The sequence below is a fragment of the Nicotiana tabacum genome, chromosome 20 (assembly GCF_000715075.1).
Source record: "Nicotiana tabacum cultivar K326 chromosome 20, ASM71507v2, whole genome shotgun sequence".
NCBI lineage: Eukaryota > Viridiplantae > Streptophyta > Magnoliopsida > Solanales > Solanaceae > Nicotiana > Nicotiana tabacum.
In genome coordinates, this window is record NC_134099.1 from 40,092,493 (window position 1) to 40,114,477 (window position 21,985).

At 36.1% G+C, this 21,985-nt stretch overlaps 1 protein-coding gene across 1 annotated transcript; it reads left to right on the forward strand.

Moving 5' to 3' along the window:
* The first annotated feature begins 11,392 nt into the window (after positions 1-11,392).
* Positions 11,393-13,623, forward strand: LOC107789579 (putative xyloglucan endotransglucosylase/hydrolase protein 33). The gene is made up of 4 exons (XM_016611419.2): positions 11,393-11,718; positions 11,812-11,912; positions 12,078-12,286; positions 13,145-13,623. The coding sequence occupies exons 1-4, from the start codon at positions 11,484-11,486 to the stop codon at positions 13,548-13,550; spliced, it is 951 nt and encodes a 316-aa protein (XP_016466905.1). The 5' UTR covers positions 11,393-11,483; the 3' UTR covers positions 13,551-13,623.
* The last annotated feature ends 8,362 nt before the right edge of the window (positions 13,624-21,985 follow it).

Consider the following 21,985-nt stretch of genomic DNA (forward strand, 5'->3'; position numbering starts at 1 on the left):
TTAAAGTAGTTGGCTACATATATATAGGTGGTTAGTTGAAAAATGTAGGGAAGAACACGTGTTAGAAGATCAATGGCTAATTGGTGATCAGATGGTGTAGATTGTTACAATTTTCTTGAGATGGAGAGTTGACTAGGAAATTGGAAAAGGAGGGTTCGTGGAGACTGTTGAAAAAACAATTAAAGTAGAGCACGTAATGTTGCTACAAGTATGGGAAGAGCTCGTGGAGGAAGAAGGGTACGTGAAGGGACGCAGCCGACACTTCATAATTTAACGTACTAGTGACATTATTGGCAGAAAGACATTATTAGCATGCAAAATTAATGTGTAGTTAAGCAAATATTTGCTTATTGTCTATGTTTGAAGTCAATTCGAAAAGGAAGAAAGAAGGAAATTGACTAATGAAAGAGATTTAATTGGTGTACATCGTAGGTGGCGAGGAGGTTCATTATTCTCCAATATATTGATTTTATGTTATTAGCATTTGAAGGTCAAATAACTTTCGGACCAACTAACATGTACTGACTATTTTATAAAATATTTACTATTTTCTACCATTACAATAATTTTTGAACAGGTAAGGAGAATTCACTTAGCGTTTTTCTATCTTTGTTAGGATTAAACCATGATCTTCTATGATTTTCATCCCACGATAATGACCATAATGCTTAAAGATCAATAATTCTCAAAATGGTTCTTGAAATTGTATTTTTCAGATTCAGATGGAGTAGTTTTATGAGTTGGAATTATGCATGTTATGAAATTTAATAAAGGAATGGGAATAAAAAGACAAGTCAGCAATTACTAGGACAGATAAGGGGCACCGGCATATTTCAGCATTGAATCACTCGATGGGTATATTATTAAGAATTATACATGTACTCAGGGGCGGATTTAGGGACCAAGGGTGTTGACCCGAACCCCGTTCGCCAAAAAATTATATTGTATATATAAGGTAAAATTTGATTTATCTCTGTATATTATGTTTTGAATCCCCTTAAAACAGCCAAAAGCATAGCTTAGTGGTCAAGAGAGTTCAAAATAATTGTGAGGTCTTTGATTCAATTCTCACTAGCTACAATCTCATCAAACTTTTTAACTTATTCGTTTTTTGAATCCCATAGCAAAAGTCCTGCCTCCACCACCGCATGTACTATGAAATATATATATACTATAATGCATCGAAGTTGGAGGCTTCGTTTAATGTGATCATGTGATGTGTTGGAATGTATATTCCATTTTCGAGGAGTTTTCCGAAAAGTATAATTATTCTTTTATATTCACAAAATGTTTGGTGGAAGACTTGATTCCAATTGGTGTGGACTTGTATCACATTACCTCTCCCACAAATTGTTTCTTCCTGCATTTCTCCCTTTCAAACTCATGTTCATTGAGATTATTAGAACATGCCAATAAGTGTTTGGACAAAACTTACTCATATCTAGTGCTTATAGTAAATCTATAAATGCATGTCATGTTTATTTTACATACTCTTTTATTATTTTATTATAATTAATTAATATTATTTTATCTCAATATATAATTTAACGATTAACTAATATGACTAAACAAATCTTTTGCCATGCAAAATATCATCCCAAACAAGTTGTTATAGTGATAAAGCCAACATTTCTCAAAGAGTTACAATGAAATTTAGGGAAAGTTACGTTGTTGACCCAAAAAAAAAAAAAAATAGGGAAAGTATGTCCTTCAAAAGCTTACTTCAAAACTTAAAGAAAAAAAAAATGTCTTCTTTCTATGTCAAAATTATGCTTCTAGATAATCCAAACAAAATGAACTTTAATATTTTCAGCATATTTCTTTTTCTTATTTTGATATTTACAAAATTACAGCTTATAGTAATACTTTTCATATTATTCCTCAATACCTACTATCTATTTTAAAGAAGTTAATATAGTTTGATTTATTTTAAAATAGATCAAACTATTCTTTGAGATAAAGTGACAAATATTATTCTGGGCCATCACTCCGCAGCTCTACTTTTTATATTTGCAATTTTATCCACTCTCTCAAAAGATACAAAAAGGACATCGGCGAATTACAATCTTTATTGCAACATTGTAACTTGAGAATAGTGAATACCAAGAGAAGAAACTACTACCTCTCCCTTCACCTTTGCTGGGCACGTCTTAGACTTTTCACGTTCCTTAAGAAATAATAGATGAAGTACATAATTTACCATTATATCTATATTAATTAATGCATATTTTATTAGATTTGAGAAAAATAATTTGAAATGAGTAATAAATACTGTAGATATAATAGGAAAAAAAATTTGTCTTCTCTTGATATACGTAAAGTGACAAGTAAAAATAAAAATCTATTTTTATATACATGTCAAGTAAAAGTGAATGGAAGGAGTAATAATTTGTTGGAAATTTTACCTCTGATAGTAAATTATTACACCATATTTATTATAAACCAAAGCTATTTTAAAATATTATTATCTATAGTTACCTTTTATATTTTATAGCAAAATATGTATTTATTGTGTACACTACCGTTAAGGCGTAAAATAGTTCTTTATATTTTTTCTCTCTCTTTCTTTCATTTAATACACGTTCTTTCTCAAATCACAGCAAGATTTTTCTTATTTCTCTCTCTCCCCCCTCTCTCTCTCTCCCTCCTCAACGTTTTTGCTCCAAAAGTTTGTGGTAATTGGTAAAGCTTTTGGCCGGTTCACGTAGGGGTGTCAATGAATATTCGAAAACCGACTAAACCGATCGAACCGTACCGCACCGAACCGATTTTTAGGTTTCTTTTTGAGAAACCGTAGGTTTTTATATAAATCTATAACCGCACCGATAATTAGGGTAGGCTTTTTATTTTATAAAAGTAAACCGAAGAAATATCGAACCGTACCGAATAAATTTTACATGTAGAAAATATATTTATTTAGTAAGTTTAAAAATAATAATGCATTAAATTTTCTTTGGGACTTGGAATTATAAAAATTATTACAAGCCAACAAGTAATTAAACTCAAAATACTAATTCCTAAAACCTATTATGTTACTTCTACTTAAACTAAGTTATTTCAAGTATCTTTATTAGCAAGACACAAAGTATTCTAGTGATTATGAGTAGCAAACTACAATGTATTGAATATGTTTCCTTTCATATAATTTAGATTTATCTTTTTGAATATTTAATCTTCTATAGACTTTATTCTTGAGTCCCAGCTTGGTATATCTTTCAACTCGTGTGATTTATATTTTCTTTGCTTTTGTTTGATTTCTTTTACGCTTGTTGTAGAATAGTTGATGGATCTATACTCTAGCCATCTTTTTTTTTTAATTCATCACCATTTAAACAATAAAAATGCCTAGAGAGTTTTGCTAAGTCCTATAAAAGAACGTATGTTATTGCATTCTACTTTTACTGGTGAATTTTACATGATATTAAGAAAATACCGAAAATTAACCGAACCGTACCGATACTGAAGAGAAACCGACATGATTGGGACAATTTCGAAAAGTCTAATTTTGGTTATACATAATAGAATAAACGAAAAATTGGTATAGTACAAATTTTATAAAATAACCGGCCGAACCGAACCATTGACACCCCTAGGTTCACGCCAAACTACTCTACTATTCTTCCTTTTCTCATTCACTCTTTTTTTATTTTTGCCATTGTTAGGTTTTGAGGAATAAACTTCAAATTTCGTCTTCAATGGCTAATTCAACAACTTCGAAAAGGGTTACACGAGGTATACCCACTAAAGCACTCAATTTTGATCGTCGACGTCAGAATCGTCAGCGTCATCATCCACTATTGGCTCATCCTCTTAGTACAGATCTGGCCATGGCTACGCTGGAGAAAATTTGAGTGCTGGATTTTTATTCGCCTCCATTTTTAGTTTTAATACAATGTATACAGTATTTTGCTTGGACAGAAAAAGCTATTTCCGGCGAACTTTCTTCTTTTCTTTGTTATTTTAATCATATACAATGATATAAATATATTATATTCTGTACAAATACACTCAAACATATTGTATTTTTATATAAATATATTATTTTTCACCTATATTTAGGTATTCTGAAGGTCTGTATTTTTTAATATAGCCGAATATCACTGTATTTTGTAATTTTTTGTTGCTTGAATACAGTCGAATTGAATACGGTGAATTGAATACAATGTATAAAAGTGAATAATGAATATCTCTAAATTAAATATAATGTATGCAATCGAATTGTATAGAACAGTATACACCCTATTTCTTGATTACCTCACTAGAATACATCACAGTAGCATCGAAATTTATGTAGAATTAATTTTGTTGAGTTAAATTAGGAGTGATGCACGCTAATTGATCCTCTTTCCGTTATTAAACAGCTGGAGTCACCTATTTTTTAGGCGAATTCCGCTATTATATTCATGAATACAGTAGCGCGAATACAGCCACACAGATGGATTCCCCTATTATAGTATTCATGAATACAATAGCGCGAATACAACGAATACAATCTCGTAGCAGCGAAATTTATGTAGAATTGATTTTGTTAAGTTCAATTAGGAGTGAGACACATTAATTGATTCTCTTTCCATTATTAAACGGCTGGACTTCCCTATCTTTTAGGCGAATTTCACTACTGTTGTGTTCATGAATACAGTAGCGCGAATACAGTCGCACAGTTGGATTCCCCTATTTTTTAAGCAAATTTCGCTACTGTATTTATGAATACAGTAGCGCGAATACAGCGAATACAGTCGCGTAACAATTAAATAGTAGCTATAGGAAATAATTATGTATATGGTAGTTATAGGAAGTTAATAGCCACTAAACAATAGTGGTTTCTGAGAAAATTCCTCTTTGTTGGAAATTTTACGCTACCGTATGAATACAGTAGCGCGAATACAACGAATACAGTCGCACAGTTGGATTCCCTTATTTTTTTAGGAGAACTCTGCTACTGTATTCATGAATACAATAGCGCGAATACAGAGAATACAGTCGCGTAATAACTAAATAGTAGTTATAAGAAGTAATTACGTATATGATAGCTATAGAAAGTTAATAGCCGCTAAATAATAGTGATTTCTGAAAATATTTCTTTGTTGGCAATTTTACGCTACTGTATTCATGAATACAATAGAGTGAATACAGTTGCACAGTTAGACTTCCCTATTTTTTTAGGCGTATTCTACTACTGTATTCATGAATACAGTTGCACAGCTGGACTTCTCTATTTTTTAGGCGAATTCTACTATTGTATTCATGAATACAGTAGCGTGAATATATCGAATATTGTTGCGTAACAACTAAATAGTAGCTATAAGAAGATATTATGTATATGGTTGCTATACGAAGTTACATAAAATCTATGAGGAATTTATATAGAATACAATCTTTTTAAGTCTTATATAAATTTCTTACAACTACTTTCAAAAAATTACATATGATACAGTTTATTTTAAAAGCTTACTTTTTAAATTAAATTATGTACAACTTTACATATCCTAAAATCTCTGTGTTGAGATTCACTAACCTAAAGAATGCATCTCTTTAGCTTCTCTCTCACCTAAAATGTATCTGTCCATATCAATTTTTCCTCTAATTTCTCTGTTAAACAATATTCTAATATATCCCAAATCCCAATGTTCTAAGCTTCTTTCCTCCTTTTCTACTATACAACCATCCAAAATATACTTCCTCACCGTATACACATATGTAAGTAGATTATATGATATATTACTTCAAATGTAAAACATATATTGATGACATATATTAAGTATACTATATGTACATAATATAAGTAACATGCGTTGAACATTATTCCAAATATTAAAGGTATATAATATTGTGTTTGTGTGTGCATATATATCTTTGAGGTAATCTTAACTCATAGCTAAGGTACTTACAAAGAGAGAAAAATCAAAGAATTTTTTATTGAAAAGTGAAGCAGAATAGAGAAAGCACTGACGAAAGTAGGGAGCTTGAAAAGCAGTACATTCTGGGTCTCCCAAAAAGCCAAAGAAGAGATCTCCAACATCTCACGACCTCTCCGTATGCTCTCGTCTTTTTGCTGTTTACTTGAGGATTTTCTTTCCTTTCATTTCTTGTTCTGTGCATTTATGGTTGGGTTTTTAATTGGAGATTGTATTATTATGGAATACTCTTCGTATCAGTTTCCTAGTTCAAAGGAAATCTATCGTATTTGAGGGTATAACATTTATTTAGATTATGTTGTAGAATATGTTATTTAATTAATAATTGTAGATTGTCGAATGATTTTTTGAATTCACCGGCGGGCTAAAAAGGTTAAGATCCCAAAAGAAAACAGGTGGGCTTTCACAGATAGAGATATTCCAGGGAGAAATTCAAAAATAGTCAGATTTATAGCTGGTCGTTTAAAAATAGCTCAGTTTCTAAAGTAATCAAAATTTAGCCACTTTTCATGTAAAGATAAATTTGAGCAAAAACACTTTTCAAAATCTGAAAAAGACGCTAGTATATTATACTGGACTTCCAGCATAAGCATGTTTGAACTCCAGCATATTATACTGGAGTTCCAGGATAAGTATGCTGGAACTCCAACATAATATGATGGAGTTCCAGCAAGTATAATTGTCCAGTATAAAATACTGGAGTTTGGAGCACCGATGCTCCAGTCTCCAGTATATTATACTGGAGTCAACAAAATATACCGGTCCAGCATAATATGCTGGAGTTCATACACAGGTGCACCGAACTCCAGTATATTATGCTGGACCGATCTCTGTTGCAGCAAAATAGTGATTATTTTTTATTGACTTCGTAAATACTGGCTATTTTTGAATGATCAATCCGAAAACTGGCTATACCGTGCTATTTTTACGATATTGCAAAACTGTAACAGTGCAAGACATGGGCTTGAACGAAAGTATTGCTTGCACATGGACCTCAGCTTCATGAGCCTGTTCAGATGTTAAGCCCTTTCAACTTCGTGATTTTTTCTGGGATCATCCGATCTGAAAGCCCATTTTGGCTAATCACACTTGATTCCACCACCTATAAAGAAGTACGATCATTTTAATGTTCGGACTAATCCCAGCATTTTTTTCCAAGGGATATATTATATTATAATATAGGCGAAATACATAGAATACCATCTGACCTTGTCCCCAAATCTCTGTTATACACCTGTTGATTACGAGAATAATTTTACACACCCAACCTTTAAAAAATATATCTATGACACACTATTTTGACTACGTGGCAAGCGCGTATTTTACACGCAAATGAGGCACGTGAACTGTAAATTTTTTGTATCTAAAGCCACATTTGGATGCCACTTGTTCAGTTTTTTTACTTTTTCATTTTTTTCCATTTTTAGTCATCTTCTTCATTTTTATGAATCAAGTTTCAGCCAGTTCCTCCACTGATGCTTATAAAGAACACTTCCAATAACTTCAACAGCTCCTCCTCTAACTCATGATCCTGAATCTCACCTCAAATCCATTATAAAGCGTTTTTTTCTCAAATATTGCCCTTCAACCTTGCTTCAACCCTAGCCTGCTGCAATCTTAGACCCCTTACCCTTCTTCCGTACCTATCTCTGCCCTTTGCTTCTTTTTTGGTGGGGGGTTTTGTTTTTCCAACATAAAATCGTCTCGAGATTTTTTGTTTTCACCCGTTCTCATCCGCGTTGTTTCTACAAATTACGCAAGACCTAAAAATTGATTATTTGAAATGGTTGTTGTTTGTTAAAATTGGTGTTTGGGGATTGAATTAATTGTATATTAAAAGCTCCATTTCAATTGAAACTTATTTAGAGATGAATTAAGTAGTTGGATCGAAATTTGTTTAAGAAGGCCGAAGAAGAGTACTTTGAATTTTTGAGTTGGGTTAAACTTAAAGAAATCTAAGGTTGATGTTGAAAACTTTGGTTGTTGATTTGTATTCATGTTCTCTGATCTTAAAACTGAGATGAAGGTTGTAGCAGCCATGATGGATGGTTTTCATATGAGGAAGAAGATGGATTTCTTTTTCTTTTTTCTTTTAACTTCATGACACGTGTCACGATTTAATTGGTGCGTTACATATATCTATTTAAAAGAAGTGGTCAAATACAAAAGTGTTGTGTCATGGATACATTTTTTAAAGGTTGAGTGTATAAAATTATTAACGTAGTCCACGGGTGTGTAACAGGAATTTGGAGACAAGCTCAGGTGGTAATTTATGTATTTCGCCTATAATATATATTAAAGATTAATCGTTACTCAGAATTGACTACAAAAGATTAGAAACCTCGACTAGCAATTCTTGAGAGATACCTCGTTCTACGGAAATAAGCAACATACTACTAGCGGGGTGGATTTATATGATAATTTATAGGTCACGTGAACCCATGGTCTCTCCACCAAACTAAGTATTTCGTAAAAATAGCACAAGCTAGCCAGTTTTCGGACTGGTCATTTAAAAATAGTCATCGTTTGCAAAATCATTGAAAAATAGCCACTATTTTGCTGCAATACGAAAAGTTCCAACATAATATACTGGAGATCGGTGCACCTGTGTATGAACTTCCAGCATATTATGCTGGAACTCCAATACGCGGAAAGTTCCAATATAATATACTGGAGATTGGAGCGCCAGTGCTCCACTTTCCAGTATATTATGCGGGACCGGTATATTATACGAAAACTCCAGTGTATTATACTGGAATTCCAGTATATTATACTGGAGTATTTTTTCGGATTGTACAATATTTTTGTTCAGATTTATCCTTACATGAAAAATGGCTAAATTCGATTATTTGAAACTGTGACTATTTTTGAATGGCCACTTGTAAATTTGGCTATTTTTGAATTTCTCCCAAATATTTTATGTATGTGTTTTTTTTTGTAAAGATAGCACGGGCTAACCACTTTTCTGACCGGTAATTGAAAAATAACCTGTATTTGTAAAGTCGGTGAAAAATAGTCACTATTTCGCCGAAACACAGAAAATTCCAACATAATATACTGGATTTGGTGCACCCGTGTATGAACTTCCAGCATATTATGCTGGAACTCCAACACGCGGAAAGTTCCAGCATAATATACTGGAGAGTGGAGCACATGTGTATGAACTTCCAGCATATTATGCTCGACCGGTATATTATACTGGACTTCCAATATATTATGCTGGAATATTTTTCGGATTTTGAACCGTATTTTTGTTCATATTTATCTTTACATGAAAAGTGACTAAATTTCGATTACTTTTGAAACTATGACTATTTTTTAATGACCACTTGTAAATCAGGCTAATTTTGAATTTCTCCCTAAAATTATGTAATGACCCAAGCCCAATGCTCGTTGTCCGTTTTGGGCCTCGGCCTGCACGATTTTATCTTTTTGGGGTATGCTACTTCGAGTCCTAAAAGCGCGCGTACCATATGAACTTGTGTTATGTCTTATAAAGTTTTTCACTTTCCTCTGTTATTCTGATATGGAATTTGCCTAAGACATGCGTATTCAGAAGTTTGTCAGCCTAGGAGTTTGCCTGTACAACGAAATTGGGATTAGAGTTACCCTCATGGTCGAAAACCCACTAAAGCCTTTCTCTCTTTTTTCTTAAAGATTCATCTGAAAAAGAAGAAGATGAAATAAAAGTATAACTAGAAAAACCTTCCCACAAGTGCTCTGTTAGTGTTTTCTTTACTAACGAATAAATAAATTTTTAATGAATTAAGAAGGCACGTTCTTGGCTTATACTCTTCCTTAATTCAAGTTTACTACTGTTCCATATTATTATAAATCAAATTATTAATCATTCCCTCACTGCTAGCATTCCTTTTCCCAAAACTCGTAAAAATCTTCCTACAATCTCATCATTCTTTCAAGTATCCGACAAAATCTTTTTCCAACTCTTCACATGAAATAATTCAAAAGAATATGTAGAAGTAGTCTAATATCTAGCACAATAGCTAACATATACTCACTACATATAATAATAAATATACCATAATACAGAAATAATGTAAAAATAAATTATTTTAAAGAGTAAGAGTTTGTTGCATCAAGTTGGGCCAGTTGGTGTTGGCGACGCGTTTGTCTCAATTACATTACCAATCAAACAGCTATTTGATTGGAACGCAGACAAAATGCATGCAGCAGCTTTTCTAATGGATTAGACAATCGTATGATTGATTGATTGATTTCTGTTGTCCATTTCCCCCAATTGAACTTAGTGCATGACTCCAGTAAATGTTTTTTCACATCTCTATATGTTTAACCTCACCATGTCACCGCATATTTGCACTTCTGTCGGAATCCAACAACATGCGACAACTCACATGTTTGATTCATATCTTCATGGGATAAATTACTCATGAAATGAAATACTCTTGACAGACAAAAAACGATTTACAAATCATTAACCTGTCTCAAATCTCCTCTCGCCTTCAAAGTGCATTTGGTATTAGTTTTATATTTTATAAAAGAGCAGGGGTCGTTTGATATAATGGTGGGATAAAATCAGCATATTCCATGAGGTTAGGGGCGTATGCACCTCATGCCATGTTGTGTCACGGGACACTGCTTGATCGAAATTTTTTACTAGATATTATAAGAAAAATGAAAATGTAAGGGATACGTATAGTAAATGACATCACTTATCATAATAATGATTTATTCATTTGTCTGTTTCTATAAATTATGATAATGCTTATGTAAAATTCTGCGTACGCCACTGCATGAAGTGGGATATCTCATGAGATTAACTATCCCACCTGCTATATGGGATAGCTAAGCGCATCATTTTAGCGTTAAATTTATCCTGAAATTAGCTAATATCTATAATAAAACATGAGATAAATATAATTTTAAATTTTTTTCCGAAATTATTATTCTTATTCCTTCTACCAAACGACAGTATACATACTTTGTAAGTTGCACACACATTGGCCATTGCACGGGAAACCTGTTAAGTACCTTTCATCAGTACGCGTATAGAATAAAAAATTACCTATTTTTTCTGTCAAATTTGAATTCCGATCTCCACAATTTTCACCCACTACGTAATGTTAGGCCACACTTTGGGTGCAGTGGTCATAACATAAACAATTTACAAACTAAACTTCTAAGTTACTATCAAACGAGAATCTCGAACCGAACTCATGACCCCAGCAGTCAATGGGACCAATCTCAAACCTAAAAAAGAAACAGAACAAAGTACATGAAAATATCAATAAATGTTACTCCTAATTAATATTTTCACCGAACAATAAAAAAACCTAATACTCCCACTTGAACTCATTTGGACCACGAGGATTCTTTCTAAACATGTCAATATCGCACATGAACTTTCTAATCAATGTCCACAATTCTCACTCAATTGTATCTTAACATCAACTATTTAATTGGATTTTTTGGAAGATATATCCAGCTTGCAACAACTAAGCACAAGGTTTTCATATTTTCTTCTCTATCTTTCAATCCATAAATAGCCCATCTATTGCCCCACATTTCCATAATTAAACAAGAAAAAATATGGATTTCTTTCATCATAATAAAACCTTCCTATTATCACAGTTCTTGATTTTCTGCATGATAGTTGTCGTTTCATGTCGAGGTCCAGTCTATAAGCCTCCAGAAGTAGAGAAATTAACTGATCATTTCAGCCGATTATCGGTTAATCAAGGTTATAATGTATTCTTTGGAGGTGCTAATGTTCGTATGACAAACAATGGGTCCAGTGCTGATCTTATCTTAGATAAATCTTCAGGTACACTACAACTTCATTGTACAAAAAAATGTTTTTGCTTAAGTTAATATATAGTTGTTGAAGTATTTACAACAATTTCCTTTTTGTCCATAGGTTCTGGACTGATCTCTAAGGAGAAATACTACTATGGTTTCTTCAATGCTGCTCTAAAACTGCCTGCTCATTTTACATCCGGAGTTGTAATTGCCTTTTATGTAAGTTTTCATGCACGTCTTGTAACTAATCTCTGTATAACTAATACGTACTAAGCTCTAAATGCGTTATGTAGAGTACGATATAGAAATCAAGAATTTTCTCTTTCGTTGATCATCAGGGCTAATTAAGGCAAGAATTTTTATTTTATTTTTTCCAATTTTCAGATGTCTAATTCAGATGTGTTCCCACACAACCATGATGAAATTGACTTTGAGTTGCTTGGGCATGATAAGAGAAGAGATTGGGTTCTGCAGACTAATCTATATGGAAATGGAAGTGTTCACACAGGGAGAGAAGAGAAGTTTTACCTCTGGTTTGATCCAACACTGGATTTTCATGACTACACCATCCTCTGGAATAATCATCACATAGTGTAAGCGCATTGAGATAATCTAACTACTTCCTCGGTTTCTTTTTATATGATGATGTTTGATTAGATATGGAGTTAAAAAAAACAATATTGGCGCATACTAAATGTATCCTTAGAATTTGTCGTCTTAAACATGTCATGATATTTCTATGACTATAAAAGCCGAAACACTTAAAGAATTTCTAAATATAAAAACTATGTGATTCTTTTTGGAACAAACTAAAAAAAAAGGTAACGTACAACCATGGGCAAAGCTACCTTTAGTAAAGGGTGGTCAACTGACAACCCTTCGCAGAAAAATTACGAAATATTACATTGTGTATATAAATAAAATATTAATTTTAGATATATAAAACTTATATTGAACACCCTTTGTCGGAATTTTTTTTACTTCTTTTAAATTTGAATACCTTTGGAAACATTTCTGGCTTCGCCACGGCGTACAACATAAATAAAGGGAGTACTATTTTTTACTTTAGCCTTAATCGGCCACCACACGAGATAGGAATTAATTTCTAAAATTCTGTGTTAGGTCCATACATTCAATTCCCCTTGAGGTACAACAAGAGAATTTTCCACCTATTAACCCTAGTCAGCAACAAATCCTTATTATTCAATAGGTTTTTCATGAGGTTAATCCAACGCATGTTTTTACCTACAAATGTTGATTTTTTTTTTCTCAAAATGGAACTTCTGATGGGATAGAGCTATACGATTGATAGCAAGTTCAGAACTCATAAACTTCAATCCTGACTCCCCCTCTGTCCCTAGCTATTGGAAAAATATATCTTAGTTCCTTTATTTCTATTCTTTTTTGTGGTAAAAATTAAAGTATCACAGTTTATTGTAAATATAATGCAGATTTCTTGTGGACAATGTGCCAATAAGAGAGGTAGTTCATAACACAGCTATATCTTCTGTTTACCCATCAAAGCCAATGTCTGTTATAGCAACAATATGGGATGGATCAGAATGGGCAACTCATGGAGGAAAATACCCTGTAAACTACCAATATGCACCATTTGTAACATCAATGAAAGAAGTAGAATTAGAAGGATGTGTAAGACAACAAAATACTTCAGCAACTTCTACATGTTTTAGGAGAAGTACTTCAAGTTTGGATCCTGTTGATGGGGAAGAATTTATGAAATTATCACAACAGCAGATGACAGGGCTGGATTGGGTAAGGAGAAAGCACATGTTCTACTCATATTGTCAAGATACTAATAGATACAAAGTTCTACCACCAGAGTGCACTTCTAATTAATTTATTTGTAACTAATAAATCTTGATTCTTTGTCTCTAATTATAAAAAGGAGATGGACAGTGATCACGCTCAACTAAGCCTATTAAAAGACTACGCGAATATTGCAAATATAATCCAGGGTATTATGCCCCGAGTTAAATCCCACAGGGAATTAACGTATCAAGAGAAGTCTTTGAAGTACTAAATTCTTATTAGTCAACCTCCTCAAACTTTGTGAATACAAGTGGTGTTATAATTACTACGACAGCTATTCGAACCAATAAAACAAAGGTTAATTAATACGCAAATGTAGACAATTGGAATAAAGGCCTAAGGTAATGGCTTCCCCCGTTATAGATTTCCTTAGTCGTATATTTCTTATAGCTATGAATTAGTTATCTCTATCAATCATGAACTCTCCAACTATCATAACTCTCTCTCAAGTAATTATGATAATTTACTAGACGCACTCTCTCAAGCTACGCTAGCTAGATTCGCATTACAATTCACTTAGATTGCACCCGAGGTATCGTTATCTCTACTCCAACCTCTAAATCCTTGGTTATGACTTCGCCTATACTCCGAGAGTGATGTTGTTCAAACAATTACCTAAATATGCACTCTTTCTCAAGTAGATACATAATAAATAGGCATGGCTAATTGAGGATCCTTTCAACTAACCAAATATCAAAACATAGTTGAACAAATAGAGATTAACAACTAACTCAAAACTATATTAATATCACAATAAGTTCATCCACAACGGGTTCAACCAAAACCTTAGATTAAAAGCGTTAGCTACTCATAACAATGATAAACATCATAATAATAAAATTCATTACAAATCATAAAAACAAAAGGAAGAGGAGAAGAACTTGGTGTAGAAAACTCCTCTTAGCTCCTTGCCTTTCCTATTCTTGTTCTTAGCTAATAAAAGCTGCAGACTTCTATTTTTGGGCGAACTTGACCTTCTATAGGTTAAGTGATTTGCCCCCCAGACTTCTAAAATTACCCCTGACGATTTTGTTCCGGAATCTGGACTAGCGCGATCACGCATGTGGGCGCGCTAGTCCAGGTCTCATTTGTTTGGTTATTTTATTCTCGTCTTCTCGCTCATTCAGCTCCTAGAGATCTTTCTTGCTTCAATGTAGCTCCAATCACAACTTTAAGGCCTCATACAAGCTCTTCATTCCTGCAACACAATTTAGAGCTCATTTTTTATCATTTAATTATAGTAGAGCATTGAAACATAATCAAGTTAGGGCAAAAATCATTGTCAAATAACATATATCTAGCCTAATATCAACACCCCACACTTAAATCCTTTCTAGTCCTCTAGCAATCCACCACCCTTAATAGAGGTTCCTTCACTAAGCATTCTTCCCTAACGCATTACACCAAGAACAAATCACATGAGTTACACCTAGGAGTGAGCAATCATATCCTCAAAAGTTGACTCTCACGTGCCGTGCAATATTCATACTTTCTCAAGCTACTCTATACCGAAGTTAAGACTTGCCTTTCCTTCATGAATAACATGCCCTCACATTCACACAAGAGAGTAGTTCCACATATAATAATATTTAGAACAATTGGGAACTTAAATAAATGAAATTCACTCACTCTCAAGAAAAGAACATTCACATGTCACAAAGATGCACCATAAGCTTGCCCGTAGCGTACTACTCTACTAATTGAGCCACTCAGTCTAAGATCGATAGGACTTTACTTGGTTGTAATGTAGGCTAAGGGACGGGAAGGATACATTTGGATATAGTGACTAACCTCCCTAAGCACTTTTAGTACAATTACATCAACATTCAAAACCAAACTCTTTGTCAACCAAACATTTTACCACCGTTCTTTTGTTTACAACAGCCCCATTCATTAGGTGCAATTATAGCAAACCACCACTTCTCAACCACTATATTAATCTTTTTTTTTTGTGTTGCTTCATCTTTTATGCAACAGAATTCTACACCTATTTTTCGATTTCTGTGGTTCCACTCAAAAACCAAACCACCACCCCACACTTTTGTCTTTGCATAATTTTCAATACCATTCAAGTGCTTATGTGAGGAAAGAGGGTTCAAACAGCAGGTTATTCAAACAATTGGGTAAGGTTCGCAATGTGGTTGCCAAAGAAATAGGCTTATAAGCACAACGAGGTTAACTAAGATGTATTGCAGTTAGGTGGGTTTAATTTATAAGTCTGTCTCAATAAAGATTTGCCTATATCACTTCTAAGACTAAATAAACTACTATTTCGCGTTGCAAACACACAGGGCAAGTTCTAGGCATCAAATGTGAATCATGGAATACAGTAAAACTCACACATATAGCATATGACTCATTCCGGATTGGCTTATCAAGACACTCTTTTCTGAGTATTCAAGTCAGTGACAAATACACAGTTTAAGGCACTTTAGCAAGAATCAACTACTGAGAATAGGCGTTACACTCTAGTGTCTATTGTGTTAAGGTGTAATAGAGCTAAAGGCTTTTCTTTTCGAACTCCGTTCATTAGCCCATTAATCCTAATTTTAAAAACCAAGGGGGAGTTACTACACTACCTAAAAAGAAAATAAATAAAAAATCTTTTTGGAATTTTCTCTAGACTAACTTCCCTCAAGAAAATTATCTAAAGGATCCGTCATCAGGAAGAGTCTGCATTTTCGTTGGTTTTTTATAGGCTCGACTTAGTCCCAGCTATTTAACTACTTTAAACTAATACCAAAACTAAATCACAACCAAAACAAAATAAAATCAACCAAAATCAAATAGTCAAATAACAACTACATATGTACAATGAAGCATCCCCCACCCCACACTTATAATCAAGACATGTCCCCATGGCTGTAAAATTTTTAAAGAATAGTGAGGTCGAGGTACTTCCCTGAAGGTTACTCCTGGTCGGAGACGGTTTCTGGGCTCACATTGCATGTGCGACCCAGAGCTCTTAACCAGCCCAAGAACTTCTTTTCAGACTTCACTTGTCTGTCAGCAACCACCTCCACTCGGGCACATAAATCTGTGACTGAAGTACGTAACCCAGCCATATCTTGTTCCAAAGCGGTCAGGTGTGTGCTCCTCCGTGGCTGTGAAGATGTGGATGCCCTAGATGGTGCTGGAGATGCATCCTCGTGCTCTGGGGACTAGTGTTCGGCACTCACATTCTCCTATTCTTCATCCTCATCATCTGAATCGTCAGAGCTACCACTACTTTCCACCTCCGCTGCTGCTGGTTCCTTTCTCGTGGTTACCTTGTCCGCGCGAAACTTCCGGTCCTTTCTTACAAGGCCATCCGCAGCTAGATTTTTGGACATTCGAGCATCCCTACAAAGTTGAGTTACTAAATAAGGGAAGAAGAACACATACCTTTTTACTCGGTTGCGGACGAACATCTCGTCATATATTACTTTTGCCACATCAAAGTTGTGCCCATTGACGAAGCACCAAATCAAAGCGGCTCTGGGCCCATTCATGTCAGTAGTATTGTGGGATGGAATCAAACGGTTGTTGATTAGGTACAACCAGCATTTTGCTTTAGAGGTGAGTGCGGAGGAGTGGAACTTCTCACCATATCGCATCCAAACCACTTCTTTTCCCGGTGCACAGATAGTTTCAATGGATTGCTTCCACTTTTCCTATGTTGGGTTGCGGCCATATTCATAGAAGTCATCATAATCAATCACAGGTGGTGGTAGTTGGTATGCCGCCCTTATTTCCTCAACAGAGGTATTCACCGCTTTGCCCCGTACTGTGACGATGCCATTGTGATGCTCAGGCGCGTTGGCGTAATATTCCCTTACAACCATAACATTGCCGTCACTGGGCTCATTAATGAAAGTTTGGAGCCCACGTCTCATAAGCTCTTCATACAAGTGAGGGCAATTTCGCTGGAGTAATCGGACTTCAATGCCCTTTTCAGGAATTGGCTTCTTAGAAGCCTTCTCAGCAAAGCGGTCCTGGGCTTTAGCTGAGACAAATTTTGTATCATCAAAAGGGCGTGCAGGTGCAGCCCCTCACAACCTGGAGGTTTGTCTGCTAGTTGATGGACCGGTGGTGCGGCGTTTCTTTGATGGAGCCATGGTACCTGCAAATCAGGAACAAATAAGTACCTCCCAACACCAAAAAGTGTGACACACTGTGGTTACTCAGACTTCACGCGCATACGTGGTCACAATTATATAATTTCAGTCATTGAGGCCTTTTTACAAACACCTTATGGGTGTTAGGCACACACAACCCATTCCAAACAATTTGCAACATGAAACCACCACCAAATCTCCCAAATGTCACCAATCAAGTAAACGACACTCTATAATTCGCACAACTCATAAATACTATAATAATTACTACCAATTCTACTATTAATCAAACAAAAATAAAGATAAATATCTAAAAGAAAACATGCTTAAACACACCAAAATTTGCAGGGATTATTTGAAATAAAGAGAAAAAATTGGAGCAAGATGAACATACCTTTAGTGAATGAAGATTAGAGAAGAAGGGGAAGGGGAAAGTTTGTTGGAGAATTGGAAAAACTTTGAAAAAAGATGAAAAAATTCTGGAGATGGTGAGTTGAAGAAGAAGGAATTGGGTAGGGTTTGCTTAAGTGTTGGAGACGTGTGTGTTGGTAATGGTAGGGGTTTGGGCGTTGGGGGTTATTAGAATGGGGGGGGGGAGGGAGTTAGACTAAAGAAAAAATAATTGAAAAATAAAAAAAAATCAGAGCAAAGAACAAACACTCGTGTATCAAAGGCTGAACACTATTAGCGCATGCATATGCGCGATCGCGCTAAATTAGCGCGTCCAAGACATAATGTTTTGCCAAGTTAGCGTGTTCAGATGCGCGATCGCGCTAGTAGCGCGTTTAGATGCACGTTCAGTAGCGTGGCCCAGGCAGAATGTTTGCACCATTTTAGCGCGTTCTTAGCGCGTCCATGAGCGCGCCCATAAGTGTGGTCGCGCTAACTGGGCTTCAAATCCTGAACTTTCACCTGATTTTTTTTTATTTTCGATTGCCTTATCACCCGCCCATTGTTACCTGCATTGGTTAGCATTTTCAAAAACTCACAATTAATTACTACTACGACCATCGGGTTGCCTCCCAACCAGCGCCTTAGTTAATGTCGTGGCACGACGTACATTAAGCTCATTTAAGGCTCGTTCGACCTTTGCGGTTCAACAAGAATTATTACGGACAACTCTTTCGTTTCCTCCATCCCCACATATAGTTTTAGTCGTTGTCGATTAACTTTGAAAGTGTTAGTGCCATCTTCACTGGTTATCTCCACAGCCCAAGACGAAAACACTTCGGTCACCTTGAACGGCCCAGACCATCGGGACTTAAGCTTACCCGGAAACAATCTCAACCTTGAATTGTACAATAATACCTTGTCTCCAGGTTTGAAATTTCTGTCCACAATGTGTTTGTCATGCAATCTCTTCATCCTCTCCTTGTAGAGTCTCGTGGTTTGAAAGGCGTGATATCTGAATTCCTCCAACTCATGCAACTTTGCCAGTCGAGTTTCTCTAGCTTCATCAGGGTTCATGTTCAATTGCTTTAGTGCCCACCAAGCTCGATGTTCTAGCTCCGCATCTAGGTGACAGGCCTTCCCAAATACCAATTTGTATGGTGACATACCAATAGGTGTTTTGAATGTAGTCATATAGGCCCAAAGTGCGTCGTCATGCTTTTTTTCCCAATCAGTTCTTGTGGCGTTTACAGTTTTAGTGAGCACACTCTTGATCTCACGGTTTGAGACCTCTACTTGCCCGCTTGTTTGAGGGTGATATGGGGTTGATACCTTGTGGTGCACATCATATTTAGCCAACAACTTTTCAAAGGCACGATTGCAAAAGTGCGTGCCCCCATCACTAATGATGGCCCTCGGAGTCCCGAATCGGGTGAATATATTATTCTTCAAGAATCCGACCACCACTCTCAAATCATTGGTGGGGAGTGCTGCAGCTTCCACCCATTTGGATACACAATCCACCGCAACAAGTATGCACTTATTGCCGTAAGAACTGACGAAGGGCCCCGTGAAATCAATTCCCCAAACGTCGAACACCTCAACTTGCTGAATTGGATTCCTGGGCATCTCATGTCTACGGGATATGTTTCCCGTTCTTTGGCATTCATTGCAGCCCTTTACCCATTGGTGAGCATCTTTAAAGATTGTTGGCCAGTAGAACCCTGCCTCTAACACCTTTGCTGTTATCCGAACTCCTCCAAAATGTCCTCCATAAGGTGACGCGTGACAAGCCTACAAAACAGAACATTGTTCTATCTCGGGGACGCATCTCCGGATCATGTTATCAATGCAAATTTTAAACACATGCAGTTCATCCCAGTAATAGTTTCGGCAGTCACGATAAAATCGTTTCTTTTGAACATAGGAGAGTTCATATGGTTCAATGCCGCTGGACAAATAGCTTGCAATATCAGCGTACCATGGCACATCTTCCACACTTGTGGCTAGCAGCTGCTCATCTGGAAAAGTTTCCAGAATATCCTCAGACTCAATTGCATTTTCAGCACCTTCAAGGCGTGACAAATGATCAGTGACTTGGTTCTCCATTCCCTTACGGTCACGAATCTCCAAGCCAACTCTTGCAAAAGCAGCACCCAACGAATTAAGTGCGGCTTAGACTCTTTTCTATCAACAAAATACCTAATGACTGCGTGATCTGTGTACACTATCACCTTCGACCCAATCAAGTAAGACCTGAACTTATCAAAGGCGAACACAACAACCAACATTTCCTTTTCAGTTACCGTGTAATTCAGCTGAGCACCACTCAATGTCCTACTTGCATAGTAAATAGGGTGCATTACCTTATCCTTGTGCTGTACCAACACGGCTCCCACAGCATAGTCACTAGCATCACACATGAGTTTAAAAGGTTGCTCCCAGTCGGGAGCAACTACAATCGGTGTTGTGACTAGCTGCTTCTTCAGTTCCTCAAAAGCTACCCTGCAATCATCAGAAAACAGAAATGGGCTATCTTTTTCGAGCAACTTACAGAGCGGATTTGCGATCTTGGAAAAAACCTTGATGAATCGTCGGTAGAAGTCGGTGTGTCCTAGAAAGCTACAAATAGCCTTGACTGATGTTGGAGGTGGAAGTTTTTCTATCACGTCGACTTTGGCTCTGTCTACCTCAATCCCTTTACTCGATACTAAGTGCCCCAAGACAATTCCTTCTTGTACCATAAAATGGCACTTCTCCCAATTTAGCACTAGATTCGTCTCGATGCACCTTTTTAGAACACAGGTTAAATTTGCTAGGCATTCATCAAACGAATTTCTCACCACTGATAAATCGTCCATGAAGACCTCCATAATGTCCTCCACCATGTTTGTAAAAATGACCATCATGCACTGTTGGAATGTTGCAGGTGCGTTACAAAGGCCAAATGGCATTCTCCTAAAGGCAAACACTCCATAAGGGCAAGTGAATAAAGTCTTTTCCCTATCCTCCGGGGCAATAGAAATCTGGCTGTACCCCGAGTATCCGTCGAGAAAACAGAAGTGTGACCTTCCTACCAATCTATCCAACATTTGACCAATGAAAGGAAGTGGGAAGTGGTCTTTCCGGGTAGCCAAGATCAGCTTCCTATAATCCATACAAATTCTCCATCCTATGACGGTTCTTGTAGGAATCAATTCGTTGTTATCATTCTTAACTACCATCATGCCACCTTTTTTGGGTACACATTGAACTGGGCTAACCCAGCTACTATCAGAAATTAGGAAAATGATTCCCGCATCTAACCACTGATCACCTCTTTCTTCACTACTTCCTTCATATTGGGGTTCAGCCTTCTTTGGTGTTCTCTGGAAGGTTTGTGTCCTTCTTCTAACAGAATTTTATGCATACAGTATGCGGGGATGATTCCCTTTATGTCTGCCATGGTCCACCTAATAACAGTCTTGCACTCCTTAAGTACCTGCAAGAGTTGTTGAGTCTGCACATCTATCAAACTAGATGAAATAATAACAGGTAATATGGAGTTAGGTCCAAGAAACTCATACCTGAGATGGGTTGGCAATGGCTTTAACTCCAACTTTGGTGGTTCTTCGATTGTTGGCTTGGTTGGAGGGGCTTCTCTGTTCTCCAAGTGCAAAGGCTCAAATTCAGGTGTTCTATCCCAGAACCCTCTACCTTCTAATGCCATTACCCATCCAGCCAGTTCTTCTCCCTTTACCTCATCAAAGTTCATCAGACATGCAGCAAGGGGGTCTTCAATAGTCAGCAGTTCATCATCGGTCTCTACAATTACCTCCACGGCATCTATAAAAGAGCAATTGGCGAATTCACTTGGTCGCCTCATAGATTTCTGCACGTTGAATGTTATTTCTTCATCATTCAACCTCATCTTTAACTCCCTAGTTTCACAATCGATTAAAGCTCTCCCCGTGGCCAGGAATGGTCTTACCAAAA

What these genes read in the sequence shown, in the direction of transcription:
- LOC107789579 (XM_016611419.2), top strand. Translation starts at nt 11,484, where the DNA reads ATGGATTTCTTTCATCATAATAAAACCTTCCTATTATCACAGTTCTTG. An exon ending in TATCTTAGATAAATCTTCAG is followed by an intron (nt 11,719 to 11,811) that starts GTACACTACAAC and finishes TTTTGTCCATAG; the next exon opens with GTTCTGGACTGATCTCTAAG. An exon ending in TGGAATAATCATCACATAGT is followed by an intron (nt 12,287 to 13,144) that starts GTAAGCGCATTG and finishes AATATAATGCAG; the next exon opens with ATTTCTTGTGGACAATGTGC.